The 14,402-nt window shown below is 36.5% G+C and overlaps 1 protein-coding gene across 1 annotated transcript in view; it reads right to left on the reverse strand.

Annotated features, from left to right (window-relative positions):
• Positions 1–14,402, reverse strand: part of TPK1 (thiamin pyrophosphokinase 1) — a 233,342-nt gene that overhangs the window by 137,902 nt on the left and 81,038 nt on the right. The window contains exon 5 of the mRNA XM_011365531.2: positions 45–140. Coding sequence (XP_011363833.2) covers positions 45–140 — 96 coding nt within the window. The remainder of the gene's footprint in view (positions 1–44; positions 141–14,402) is intronic.

The following is a 14,402-nucleotide window of genomic DNA, read 5'->3' on the forward strand; positions in this document are numbered from 1 at the left end:
CCCGTGGCAATAAAACGTAATCAACAAATAGCTGCGCATCATACCTGTAGGTCTTTCTCTTCTATCTTCCTCTGGAGCACCTCAAGGCACTTGGTAAAGTCGGTATGGTCCTGATCAGGAGTTGAAATAAGCTCGCATCCCTGTTAGCAAAACAGAAAGGTAAGAACGATGACTGATGTCAGTCTCATGAAAAGGGTCGAGAGCTATAAAAGGTCAATAGAGATACCCTATTACGCCTGTATTATACCCTGATCATTAGAATAACTGTCATTATCTTTTTTATTTCACATAACAGGATATCTCAGGAATGGTGTCAGAATACTACAATAATGGTCTGACTGTGACAATCATTTTATACCCAAGAAAAGTACAGATTAGACTACATTAGTGGTCTTTAAAAGTCTCTGCTGTGATGGCATTCAAGTCTGGCACAAATACTATAAAATATATTCACAGTAAAATTACCTGAAATTAAGACTATTTCTAAAAACTTTGAATTTCTTTAAGCAGACCTCATAAGTTTACTTACATGAATGTAAAAACTAATATTAAGCTAATGATAAAACTACATTTTAAGTAAAATCAAGTCAGGTGTCCTATAAAATTCCTTTACAGCATCTTCTTTTCCCCATATGAAAAAGCAGCATGAAGAACTACGCCTCTGCAAACATGTCTCTTGGATTATCTTTTGGACACAACGAAGTGAATTTATAAGATCTTTGCCTCTTCTACAACAGATATGTTACCTAGTGGAAAACACTGAAATATAAATATAAAGCCACAGAAATGCCAGCTTGTTGGCCCTAGTGAACTTAGAAGACTAAAGAAACGATATTTTTGAAATGACACCTCTTCCCTCCAATGCCTTCCAGAGGCAAAGGTATATAAAACCAGAGCGTGATGGGACAAGACTTCTTAATTCAGGAATAAAAGTTTGTGGTCTTTGACAAACAGCTGAGTAAGGGAAAGTTAACTATGATCTACTATAGAAAGTTGTCATTCAAAGAGTTTTCAAGGATACAAAACACCCATACTACCTCTTAAATTATTCCAAGAACTGTTCTCAGTAGATTTAAAGGTTCTTCTTTAACTTCAAGGTCTGTTTAAAGGTGTCGAGCTCAACCTGTGCTTTTTTCATTTATGCCTGTCCTACAATGTAGTGACCAATGAAAAAATTAATTTCTTGTCGTTAAGAAATATTTTATGCCCTAGAAGGTATATATATCATTTTTACAAGATCATCAACGTGTACTTTCCTGACCCTAAAGCACCTTGAAATTTACTATAATCACCAAGCAAGGGCAGAAGGAAGTCGGCTCATCTCAGGCCAATACTCCCAAAAAGAAGACGTGAGATTGTGCTGGAGCACACAGGAATATCATCAGGGCTGAGGATAACTGACTATCACCAAAGCAAAAATCACCATACTGAAAGTTCTCTGAAGACAGGAATTATGTTTCATTCATTACTGTTTCCAGTGCTTAGAACCAGTCTGATACATAGTAAGTGTTCAATAAATGTTTGTGTAATATTCTTGAGTAATAAAAATGTATGATGGCAATGGGATAGGAGAATGTGGCATCTTATTGCTAAATAGAATCTATACGACAATGGAAAATTTCTTCTTTAGAGTATTGAGAACAGAAATAATTACTTTAGTAAAAGGAAACAAAATTAAAAAGGCAAATAGCAATAGAACAGATGATTAATAGATCATTGTCTTCCTTAAAGTTATATTCACAGAATCAACACAAATCCACAGGAAACATTAAAGCTAAAGACAACCCAAGACATAATCTATCTAGTTCCACTATAACATTTTGTAGGTTAAGAATATAAAAACGAGATTTAAATTGACTTGCTAGGTAATAACTAGCATTAATGTCACATTTAGAAATCCTATTTCTTTACTCTCATCGAGTGAGAACAAATTCCTAGATATCTAATAAAAAAAAAAAGTCACATAACATCTTTAGAGTTGGTTCCACAGAATATTATTTTAAAAATCCCAACACTTGAAACATACGAGCATGGCTTCAACAATATCTTACTTTACCTTAACAAGTTAACACAGAAAAGCTTAAGTCGGGACATGGGGCAGACTACCAGCTGAAAAACTCAGACTGTATCTAAACCAAGAACATCTAGAAATTCTAACTGAAGTGTTTATCAGCCATCCAAAGCTCTTTGGAATTTTCATGAGTTTAAATTATTTTACTCTCATTACAGATGACGAGTTCACCAGAAGTGGAAATGGTCCCCACTGCCCAGCAAGACAGCTCCCAACGCGCGCGCACGCGTGTGTGTGTGCGCGCGCGCGCGCGCGCGCGTGTGTGTGTGTGTGTGTGTGTGTGTGTGTGTGTGTGTGTGTGTATTAGCCAAAGTAGAATGAAAGGTCTTTGGCCAACAAAAGATGTTTTCACTGTTTTCTCGGTCTTATGATGATATGTAAAGATCTAAAAGAAGAGAAATATAAAACTGAATTGATAAACTATCAAGATCTTGCAGACAAAAAAAATGTAGAAATGCAATAAGGTATCAAATGATGCTCACCTATTACATATTAATATCTACTTATGATGATTTATAATATAGAATAAGACCCAATTTCCTAGAGTCAGAAGCACTGAGCACTATGAATTTTACTGGATTTGACATTTTCTTAAAAAAGCAAAACAAAAACCTCATACTTACAATCTAAAGATCCAGTAGATATAAAAGCTATGAGTTTGACCAATTAAGAAAGTACACAACTTTCTAATAAACAGTTTCTAATATTAGTTTTCTAGTAGATATGTGTATATTGTACTTTAAAATATACAAAAATCTCTCAAAGCATTAACTACAAAACTCTTTAAAGCAGCTTTAAGATACCAATGTTTGAAAACTTTTATTTCAACTACTAATATCTTTGATTTTTCTCAGTTGCCAGAAATATATTTTTTTTAGGATCCAAATTCTTATTTTATGAGCCAGCAGTGGCTCCAATCTTACACTATACATTTTTCTTATGTAGTTTTTGTCATTATACAATAGAAATTTAAGTAATTCAATTCTAATAAGTTCCCTTTATGACTATACCACTTTTTCCAAATTGGATTATTATTTCTTAATATTACATTTTATTTTGTTTTATACTATAATTTGAAAGGGAAGAATGAGATTGTTGTCACAAATTTCGGTATGTGTCAGTATCAAGGCTATTCTGATTTTGTTCAAGCCATTTCAATCTTTTGAAGATGAAAACCACAAAGCCCACTCCATCCCCTCCAAATCATACCCACATAAAAGGAAAAGCGAAGACAACGGAATAAGTTAAAACAACTAAATTAAATCTGTTCCACTGTGTTGAATTGATAAGTCTTCCTTATCAAGTCTCTCTCATCCCATAAATAAAACTCAGGAAAAGACACATATAAATTTAATTATAAATCAATTACCAGAGATCCAATCAACTACTTTTTAGGGGCTTACTATGTGTCTATTGCTTTATTAATACTGTGCAGAGAAGAAACAGGAATCTACCAGATGCTAATAATATAGCTCAGAGAAAAACAAAAATCTGAATACCACAATTAGTGAACATGTAAAATATAAATATGTGTGTGTATTTGAGAGAGAAAGACAGACAGATAAGGGGAGGCTCCTTTTCTTCTTCTTCTCCCCATACTTCACCACTATCTAATAAGGGCCAAAAGAAAGTCTTCTTTTCAGTTGGTAGGGTGGGCATCTGAAATGTCATTGACTTTGGGGATAAGCTACATTCTCTAAAATCTGCAATGAAGACACCCACTTGGAAAAGTGCCGAGTAGGTTACATTCGTTTCTCCTCAAAAGAGGTGTAACTGAAGAACAAAAATTACAATGTTGAATCATATCATGATAGAACATATGAAACAACAAAATGAAATAATTTGCAATGATGGAGGAAACATCATGAGTTCATATGAAGATGATAGTGCCCAAAGGTCCAGGAAGCCATTTAAAAGCAAATACTAAAGGTGCAGAAAGATGTAGAAAGGTATACATAAGGTAAATTAATCCTACTGTCAACATGAAACTTCATCAGATTTAAGGAGACCGAAGACTAGAAAGAAGTGACCTAAAGTACCCAGAAGTGAGCGTGCACTCGGGGAGCGAATTAACCAAGGAAATGGAAGAACTCTCTCACACACACGTACCTGGCCAAGAATTTACATCTGGCAAACCCCAGCCAGCTCCTTGGAAACACAGGATCTCGAGTCAGGAGAAGACTCGATGCCCCCGAAGACAGGGAAACTGACTTCTACACGTCAGCGGCTAGGACAGTACCAGCACCTATCAAGCACTAACTAGACATTTGATGCACACACGAATGGTAGGTGAATTAAAACCATTTCTCTCCTCATGGGACTAATGGTATGTTTCTCTAAAATATAAACCTGGATAAACCAGACAATGAGTCTAACGCTCAAAAGCAACCCTGACGTTATTTTTTTTCCGGACATTATGCAACTGCTACAAGGAAATTATATAACACTTTTGTTTTAGGGCACAATTAATAGATTCTTAACTGGTAAAAATATTAGTGCTTTGTGTGCAATTTAGTAAACTAAAACACAACAATACATTAATGTTAACAAAGGTAACATCCGATCAGGAAAAGCGAAATGCAAATGTAGTTCGAGGCTAACAGATGAAGCAGTATAATGTACTACACAAATCATTCAGAATATTTTTGAATGAGTTGTAATTTATTTAAGAGAAAGACCAATGACAAAGAAACAAATTGGTATTAGGGACGTAGTAAAAATTTAGCAATAAATAGTTTTCAGAATATGCTCCAGAATGGTAATAGCTCAGCTCAATTTCCAATACTGCTGACATCTACGGCTACAGAAAGTACAAAAATATATGCTCTGTTATATGATCCTAATCACAAAATTATGAATCATCTAAAAAGGTAGGTTTACGTTCAGTATGGTATACTCACACATGTTAAAAGAAAAAAGTTTCAAACAATAAGGGTTATGGTAAATGCTTAGATTAACCACAAAATTTTATGATTAAAAAATTTTATTATGTAAATTAATAGTCTACCTTATGGGCATTAACATTTTATTAGAATGAACAAATACTTTTATTATGTAAGTTTATTAAATCTGCCTTATGACTATTAAAATATTAATATTAGCTTTAAGCTGTCACTCCACAAAGGTGCCCACCCTGTCCCTTTGTTCACTCCATGTCCTCAGTACGAGACCCAACACAGTGCGTAACAAGTAGTAAGCATTCGATAACGAATAAAGTCATCCATAAAGGCCTGAGATAAATTATCACTCTAGATCAGGGATAAGCAGAGTTTTTCTATAAAAGGCCAGATAGTAATTCCTTTAACCTTCGCAGGCCATACGTCCTCCGTCCCAACTAGTCAAGCCTCTGCGTCATGGAAGCATCTACAGACAATGAATAAGGGTGGGAATGGCTGTGTTGCAATAAAACTGAAATATGAATTTCAATGATTTTCATGTTATGAAATATTATTCTTTTGATTTTTCCCACTGAAAAATGTAAAAATCATTCTTAGCTTGCTACCTGTACAAAACCAGACAGCAGGCCACATCTGGCACGTGGGCTATAGTTTACCAACCCATCCCTGTTCTAGGCCCACAATTAGTTTTTATGATTATAACAACTAAACCCTATATGTGTAAGGAATTTAATGTGAGAAAAAGGTTCAGACCTTTAAAACATCTCTCTGAACCTCAGTTTCCTCATCTGCAATGGAATACACAAACCAAAATTGCTGCTGAGGATCCATGTGATAAACCACAAAAAGCACTGGGCACAGCAAATGTGCACCTAGCACCTGAGAAGAATTTCTAGAAACATCAGATGCCTCAGTCAGACCACCTCACACCAAAGCTTGCTGGAGTAGGCAAAATATTAATATTCTCCAGAGAACTTTGTGTGGATGCTTATAAAACTATTCTTGAATTGGCTGACAACTAAAAGGAATTATTGCAAAGCAATGAGTGTCAATAGTCAAGCTAATTTCAAAAGACCAATGCAAACACCATTAGATTGTCATTCTCGATCACTTAATTTACTGCTTGCCAATAATTTAACTAATACAGGTTAATGAGCTTTTACATTTAACATGCGTAAAACCTATCAGGTTATACTATGCTGTCTCTTCTGATACTTTTTAATGGGAAAGAACAGATTCTTTGAAAAAAGTTGTAATAGCACATCAATTGTTATTTCACACACTAAATCCAGAGAGAGACTTGACTTCATTAAAACAAGAGGCAAAGAGTTGAGGCTGGTGAAAGCATCTCCAAATTTGCAATTAGCTTATTCATTTTAGGTTAAGTCACTTAGTGCCCATCCATCTACCCTGGGCAAATTATCCTACAAAGACTTTTATGGGGCTCTGAGACTTAATCGTAATTTTACGGACAGAATTTATAATGTTAAGGATTCAGAAGTGTTATTTCCTCCTAGGTACCTTGCACACTAATTGAAAAAATTTATTTCGAGTGACTTACATATAGCCCCTCACCTAGCATATATAAAATGTGTATATAAATTATAAAATATCAGATGTTTTTCAATAAACTAAGATTTTTTCCCCAATATAATTCTCTGAAAAATCAGATAATTGTAAAAGTATCTAATCTTAAAATTAGAATCTTAAAATTATGATCTATTGATAATTAACTATTTTCCTCACTAAATTAATAGCATTAATAAGAACTAACATTTGAGTATATTTGTTATATATTAGTTCACTTTATATGAATTCTTATTAAATGCCAAAATAGCTATATATGGTAAATGTAATTATCACATTTTTACATATGCAGAATGAAGTTTAGAGAGATTAAATAATTTGCCCAAAGTAACAGAGCTGGTAAAGACACTGTATGTAATCTGAAGCCCAGACTCGTAACCTAATATGCTTTGTACTCAACCTGGCTTAATTCAACTCTGAGTATTTGGGAAGGTTAAGGCAGAAAAATGCCTTTATAATTTATACTCAGCTTTCATTTAGATTGTTTTCTACCGTTTTAAACATCTGAAAATCCTTTAGCTCTTAAGCAGACATGACCCCTGCCTGACTCCATGCTGCTTCCTTGGGAGCTGAAAGCTTAGGAAAAGCCTCAGGGCAATCTGAGAATGGTCAGTGAATGTTTAGCTACCCTTCCTTCCCTTTTTTCCTGCTTTCCCAACTCATTATGTTGATCATTATATTTATCATCAAATTTATAACATACTTAACTTTTTCTCTGGCTATTAAGCATACTATCATGATCGATATCTCTGTGTATAAGTGTTTATTTCCAGTTATTTTCTTAGAATTGAATCCTAGCAATAAAATTGCTGGGAAATCATAAACGCTTTTTTTTTTTTTTTTTTTGATCATTGATAGATGCTGGGCAGTAGCAAGGGTAATACCAGCAAAGAAATAGAAAAGGATAGAAAAATAAGAAACACGTGGACCAATTGATCATTGATAGATGTCGTCAGAATGCTTTCTAGGAAGGCTGCAAAAATGTATACCCTACTGGCAGTACACGAAAGTGAGGAGTTTCTTCTTTTAAAATATAACTAACAGTAGAAAAGATAATTCAGCATGAATTTGTACTGTGATTTATTTAATTGTGTAGTTGCTTTTAATAGCAAACAGAGCTCAGTTTCGTTAAGGTAAAGATGACTTCTGTTGAAGAGGGAGGGAAGAGAAAGTTAAGATAATTTTAGAGTGTGACGGGACTGAAAATGGTTCATCCAATTGAAGACTTAGAAGCTAAAGGACAGTATGAAAGAAATGGATGCTTCTGGGAGAAAAAGGTGTCAATCAATAGGTTAAAGAAAGGAGACGAAGCTTTTAAAGATCATCTTTCAAGTTGGCTCTGAAAACATGAAATATAATTTACTATCCCATCACATTAGAATATTTACATAGATTTTTTTGTAAATAAACAATGATAAGTTTTACTGGGTCTTAAAATTCTAGCTCTTACACTTTTTCCCCCTCTTCATTGCTGAAGTTGCCTTTCTTCTTCTATATAAGTACAACATACACTTAAAAGTATATTCGAGAGTCTTCAAAAAACTGAATATATTGTTTTTAATAATGAGATTCCACAATTATTCATTAAACTGAACTGATTGAAACTCCGTATTAAGAAACTGGCTGCTAACTAAGAGCGAAGCAGGCATAAAGCAAAATGACATACGCTCTGGATAATCAAATATACAGATCGAAAATTAGCCCAAACTTGCTTTTAAATTTGCTATAAAGGGAGAATAGTTAGATAAAACCAACTGGAATCTAAACGATCTGTGTTTCTGACACTGGAATGAATATCATCCTTTTTCACTGCAGAGATGTAATCTCAAAGTTGCCATTTCCCACTTTCCTCTTTATTGTATAAAACATGGTTTGGTAGATTGCTTTTTCAGTTTTATTTATCAGCCTTCTAAAAACATTTCTACTTTTCAAACTAAAAAGAGCTTTTTAAATCATCGAATGACAGCTTACGAATAACAATTTCTTCAGCAAGAATGTCACATGCTTAAATTCTAAGTAACAGGTTGTCTCTTTCTGGTTTTCTAGATAGTGTATAAAAGAAAAGAATAAACACAATCTAACCTTGAAGCAGTTCTCCATTCAATCCCAAACATAAAGAGAGGTTCTAATCTAGTGTAATCTTCGCTGCCCTGGGTGTTACAAGATAATCTTTCCTTTCGACATGGCCCTGAATGAAAACTATAGCATTTCAAACAAGAAAGTCACCACTTCTATTAATGGAAGTCAAAAGTCTTTTTAGAATAGCATAGGGTATTAAATGATGGCTTCCTTCCTAACAGCAGAGCCAGAGTTCTGGATAGAAGAAGGTGCCCAGAAGAGTTAACACAGCTGGCTTGAGACCGCCATCCTTAAGAAGGCCTGCTTGCGGGGCCGGCCCTTGGCTGACATCTGAGAACTTGAATGGCAAACAGTTCCCTACACTGATTAACGACAACAACAAAAACACTTTCCTTAATGCTACGATTGGCTCACAGTGCCCAAATTGTTTGTACAAACAACAAAACCTGTCCTCAGCGCCTGCTTGTTTTCCTCTGGGAGTCTGGAATTTCGGAGCACGCTAAGCAGAGGGCGTGGGTGCCTACGTGTCGGAGCTGCCAGTCAAGCTCTGCGCACTGAGTCTCCAATGAGCTTTCCGGGTGACAACGCCTCACCCTGTTATCATAATCTGATTAATCCCAACCCGTCTCCACTAGGAAAGGACCCTTGGGACTGGTGACTGGTTTCCTCCAGACTTTGCCCTATGTGGCTTTTCCCCTTTGCGATTCTGCTTTAAATCCTTTTGCTGCAGTAATCAGAGCCATGAGTACGACTCTCGGCCGAGTCCTGCGAGGCCCAGTGCCTCGCCGAGCCCGGGGACTGTGCGGAACGAAGAGCTAACAGGATTCTTCCTCCGTTAAGATGCTCGAATAAGCTTCGGTTCTGAAACATTCCCACAAGCGTCTAGACTCAGAGATCTGCTCTTCACCTGGGTGCTGTTCCTTCATGACCATGCTGAATACGCCGAGGAAAGGACCAGCCCTCACCCGAGTCCTGTGCCAAGTGTGCCCAGCAGGGCAAGGGTGAGGTGTGGGGCAGGAGCACCAACGTGGCCTGGGCGGGTGCTGCTGCTCAATTACTGAGAACTACGCAGAAACAGAGAAGGGAAGTTAAATACTCACACAGAGAATAGGGGGCCACGGAACTTCCTCAGCACGTGAGCTTGGTCCTCACTTTGCTTTGCGAAAACTCGCACCATTACACGAGAAGTCCGTGGCACAGTGGTTAGAGAATTGCAGGGGTTCTGGGGCCACAAGTCTCTTTGGCTCCCACTTCAGCCACTTCCTAGCTGTGCAAGTTTGGGTAAGACTCAAACTCTTTACACTTCTGTTTGTCTGTAAAACGTAGATATGGTTCCAACCTAATAAAGTTTGTTGCGAGGATTAAATATATTCATAAATAAAAGCACATATAAAAGTGTGTGGTGTATTGTAAGCACTTTCAAAAAATGGTTGGCTATTATTATTTTCAAAGTTGTATTATTTTCTCTTACCATTAACCTGTATGGCTTTTTGAGAATTTTTTGAAAGAGTAAAACAAGCTTCTAAGAATCTAAATACATTTTAGCCTAGTTGGAACCAATATACGGCATTAGGTCTTGGTGGATAAGGTAGTATTGTGTGGTCAAATTCACTTGAGAAATAAATACTATGGTAAATTTAAGCTTTTGGGGAAAATACTTAAAATGATATTGTACACAGTGACTTTCCAAAAGGGCCATAGAGAAGACCAAATTTCACAACCTCATTTGGCCACAGAAATCTTTTTTACACCAAGTACCTGGCTCACCACAGACTTTAGGTCATAGAAGATCATGTTTCTACAGGGATATGGAGGGAAATGATGATGAAATTGTTTATATCGAGCTCTGCCAGAGAAGTACAAAGGAAGGACAACAATCGACAGTTACAAGAAGAGGGAAGATGAACACGTGGGGGTCCCATGGGCCAGATGAATGAGGGGAGAGAGACGGTTTCAGGGGCCCTGGGGAATACAGTGAAGTGACTGAGGAGAGGCAGGCAGGCGCCAAAGAGGACATATGTGAGGCACTCATTCTGAAAAGGTAAAGGGCACGGGCTCGCCCTTCGATGCCTTATGTATGTTAAACAAATTCAAACACAACAGGCTTTGAAAATTACAGACGATATGAAATAAAGTCAACCTGAAAGGACTGTGATTGAGGCAAGCATAAGAATTAAGGTATATTTGAGAGAGAGTTCTGCATAACGTCCCTGCCTGTCCCATCACTCCCCTGGTGAGATGCTAATGAGGGTGAGTCCATCAGCTTTACGAATATAAAGTGAAGAACCTGTCACTCGGTTGTCAGTGGAAACTGCCTGTCTACAATTTACTTAACAAAGCCTTTGTAGCTCAGCATATGTTAATGTGTCTTAATGCTCACGCCCAAGAATTTACTATACTTAAGTTTTTTTTGTTTTGTTTTTTAAGAAATATACTCATAAATGGAGCTGAGCTATATATATTTTGTACAGCTTCCTCTGTTTGGCCTGTATTTGCTAACATTTTACTATTTCTAACAATCCAGTTTTCCATTTTCTCTAAATTAATTAATCTTATTGTAAATAAAAGTTGTTGGCATGTGGCTGGGCAGAACTGGGAAAAGAGACACAGCTAAAAGTAGAAAATAATAAGATTCATGAGATTAGGTAGATCAATGCAGATGTTTCAAACTGGAGATTTAAAACATCTGTGGATATTCTGTGAAATTGAAATAGAACTGAACACGAGGAATTATCAAATCCCAAAGGATATTTTAAGTAAGCTTGATTATGAATTAAATCTAGGTTCCTAAATTGTACACTTACAGATATGAACGGATTAGAAATCTTTTTTTTTTTTTAAGTGTTACTGAGAACAGTTATAAAAAGCTCTTAATTTTAGAAAGTAAAACAAAATGCTCCCACTTTATATTGTAACACTTCTAGAATGATTCTGCATATCTAACATTATTTGATCATTATTACATGTGCATGAGAAAGCCAGAGCTATATAACATGATTAGATGTCACATGCCTTGGTAAGACTTCCATGTACGTAAACTAACAACTCAAAAATAAATTACACAGTTAAAGAAAATATAATGCCTTTTTTAAAAAATAAAATCCTAAGAACTAAAATACACACTAGTAATAGCCAAGGCTAAGTATTATTTAACATCTCTGCTTGAGTAGTCTACTTACCTATATCCCTCCCATCCTTACTACTTGAGAATCGGCAACTTTAAATTGGAATTAAAATAAAAGCATTTCCTTTTTAATACCAGTAGTCCATTTACGAAAAATCTGAATTCCATTCAAATGTCAACCAGAAGACAATTTCCCTAACTTGACAGAAAAGTTATATTCACACTCAAATCCTCAGTCTCCCAAAATGTAAATGGAACACCTTTAGAGGAGTGACAGGCATTATGATGAGATGTAAAACGATGAGCAATTTCCTGCTGCTGTATGTAACATTTACAGCATCTTACACTTATCGAAAGGAGCACAGGTTAGAGAGGTCAGACGCACTACCCTGACCTATCAAGAGCAGTCTTGAAAAACCAGAATACGGCCAGCCGGCATTAGATGACAATGGGGAAATATCATCAAGAAATACTGATTTAGTAAAAGATATTCTTTGATAATTCATGTATTTGCCTAAAAAACCTTATCTTTCCCAATTATGAGAAACATATAATGAAAGACGAGGAGACAAAATCTGCCTGGATCTCTCTCTCCACTCCCACAGTTTACATGCTGGAGCTACCCAGTGGTCGAGAATAATCTTGTTATGTCTGTAATGAAAATCGGTGGTTTAACATCAACTCGACCTTTCTGCTAATCTCATTCATCATTTCTACTGGGTTCCTCTCCTCAGTCAAGTCTTGCCTTTTTAACTGCAATTCTTTCAGGCCTTTGGCCCCACCACGTTCCAGTGTTCTTGACCACTGTTAGGATATCATACTGCGTTCTTCCAGGACTTGGCAGGGTTATAGAGAAGATAAAATCAGAGCTTAGATCTAGAGTCTTAGTCTGACTTATGACTAGGGTCATTTGTCACCACACTGTCTAGAGCATGGCCTTGTGTGGCTGGCAACACTTTCTGGAATGCCAAAATACTCACTTGTAGCACAGAGGAAGACGTACTTACAGGCTACTTGTGCCCTGGCTAATTTTCCATTACCAAATCGCCTTGGTTCTTCAATGTTCTACCTTGGCTCAATCCTCTGTCCTATAGATAGCTTTTATAAATTGAATAATTCATAGTTTTAGTCACTCTTGGTCTGGCCCAACTATTGCGCCCCAGGACTGGGGTGGAAGGGAGCAACGTGATGGGAATGTGAAGGCAGAGAGTTTGGTTGTTACACAATTATCACATTGATGGTGACATGGACTTGCATTCCCAGGAATGCTAAACACCTTGTGCAGGGAATAGCCAATCGTCTTGCCCAACGGGCCAAAGATGTGAGATGTAAGCTGCTCACAAGCAGCAGTAGTAACAGTCCCAGTTAAAAAAAAAAAAATTATAGAAGGCATGGAGATTGCTCCAAGAGCTACCTCTGACTAGCTCTTTCATTTTCTTCAAGTCATTAAGATTTATGAGCCTCAGTTTCCTCATCAGAAAGTCGGGCTGAAGACATTATTTAATTTGTTGTTACAGTTTAAATTAGTTTACATTTTAACACTATATTTATACTTTTATCTTCTATCCTACATGCCTACATTTATGGAAGAAAACTTGTTATTCTGTGACTTTTTAAGACATTAAATACTGCAACTAGTTCTTTAAGCTCCTAAATGTTAAGGAAGCATGCTTTAAACCGCCTTCGCTATATCCAGTGAAGACCCCACAGACTATATAATATCAGGAGTTACATGAGATATTACAGTTTCTTCAAAAGCTCTCCGGAAACTGAACCACACGTGAGCATGATGATGGAATAATTAAGAAGACTCAAAGAGATGATTCTAGCCCTGAATCAAAGAAGCACTGACTCAGAAAGTGAAAAAAAAAAAACATGTATCAAGGGGAAAATATAAGAAACATTCCTCATTCTGACTTAATATTAGTGAGCCAGGCAGGGAGGAACTAAGACAAATGGGCAAAAGGAGAAGGACAAAGATTTTACAGCTATCTGGAAAAGAAAGCTTTTGTATAAGTGAATTAAGAAGGGCATGTCATATGCATTAGGGAAATGAATTATGGGTAGTTAAAACTATGAGCATGTATAATCAATGTTTATTATATCTATATGTTTAATAATGAAATAGGTTAAATGCAGCTACTGGCATGGAAAAATCCATTGATAGTTACAAATCATGTTAAACTTCACTTGAGATTTCAAATTACAACTTTGGTATTGATTCAGTGGCAGATCAGTGCATCCCTAAATATGCAGTTTTCAAACTACTGCATGTTAATTAACACAAGGTGTAAACTGTATGTCTTGCTTCTCATCCTATGAACCATATGGAAATAAGTGGTAGATCAAAGCTTGCCCCTACGTGTTCAAACCCTGAAGGAAAAAATAATTAAGGGCCGTGGACATACAGACTAGTAATCGGGTTGTTGGTATGTAACTAACCTTGAAGCAGGTTTTATTAGATCAAGATCGAATCAAAGAGGACTTGCCAATGGCTATGTTTTCCTCTTCCTCCTTACACATTACTAATCAAAGATCAAGAAAGCATTGTGATACCATTAAGACACCTTTCTCGCTGCCTAGCACTCAGGCTCTATCAGTACAGTCAATCATATGGTGTGGCAGCCAGTCTCCATGGTGGCTA

This window comes from Pteropus vampyrus, unplaced genomic scaffold (genome assembly GCF_000151845.1).
Source record: "Pteropus vampyrus isolate Shadow unplaced genomic scaffold, Pvam_2.0 Scaffold112, whole genome shotgun sequence".
Lineage (NCBI taxonomy): Eukaryota > Metazoa > Chordata > Mammalia > Chiroptera > Pteropodidae > Pteropus > Pteropus vampyrus.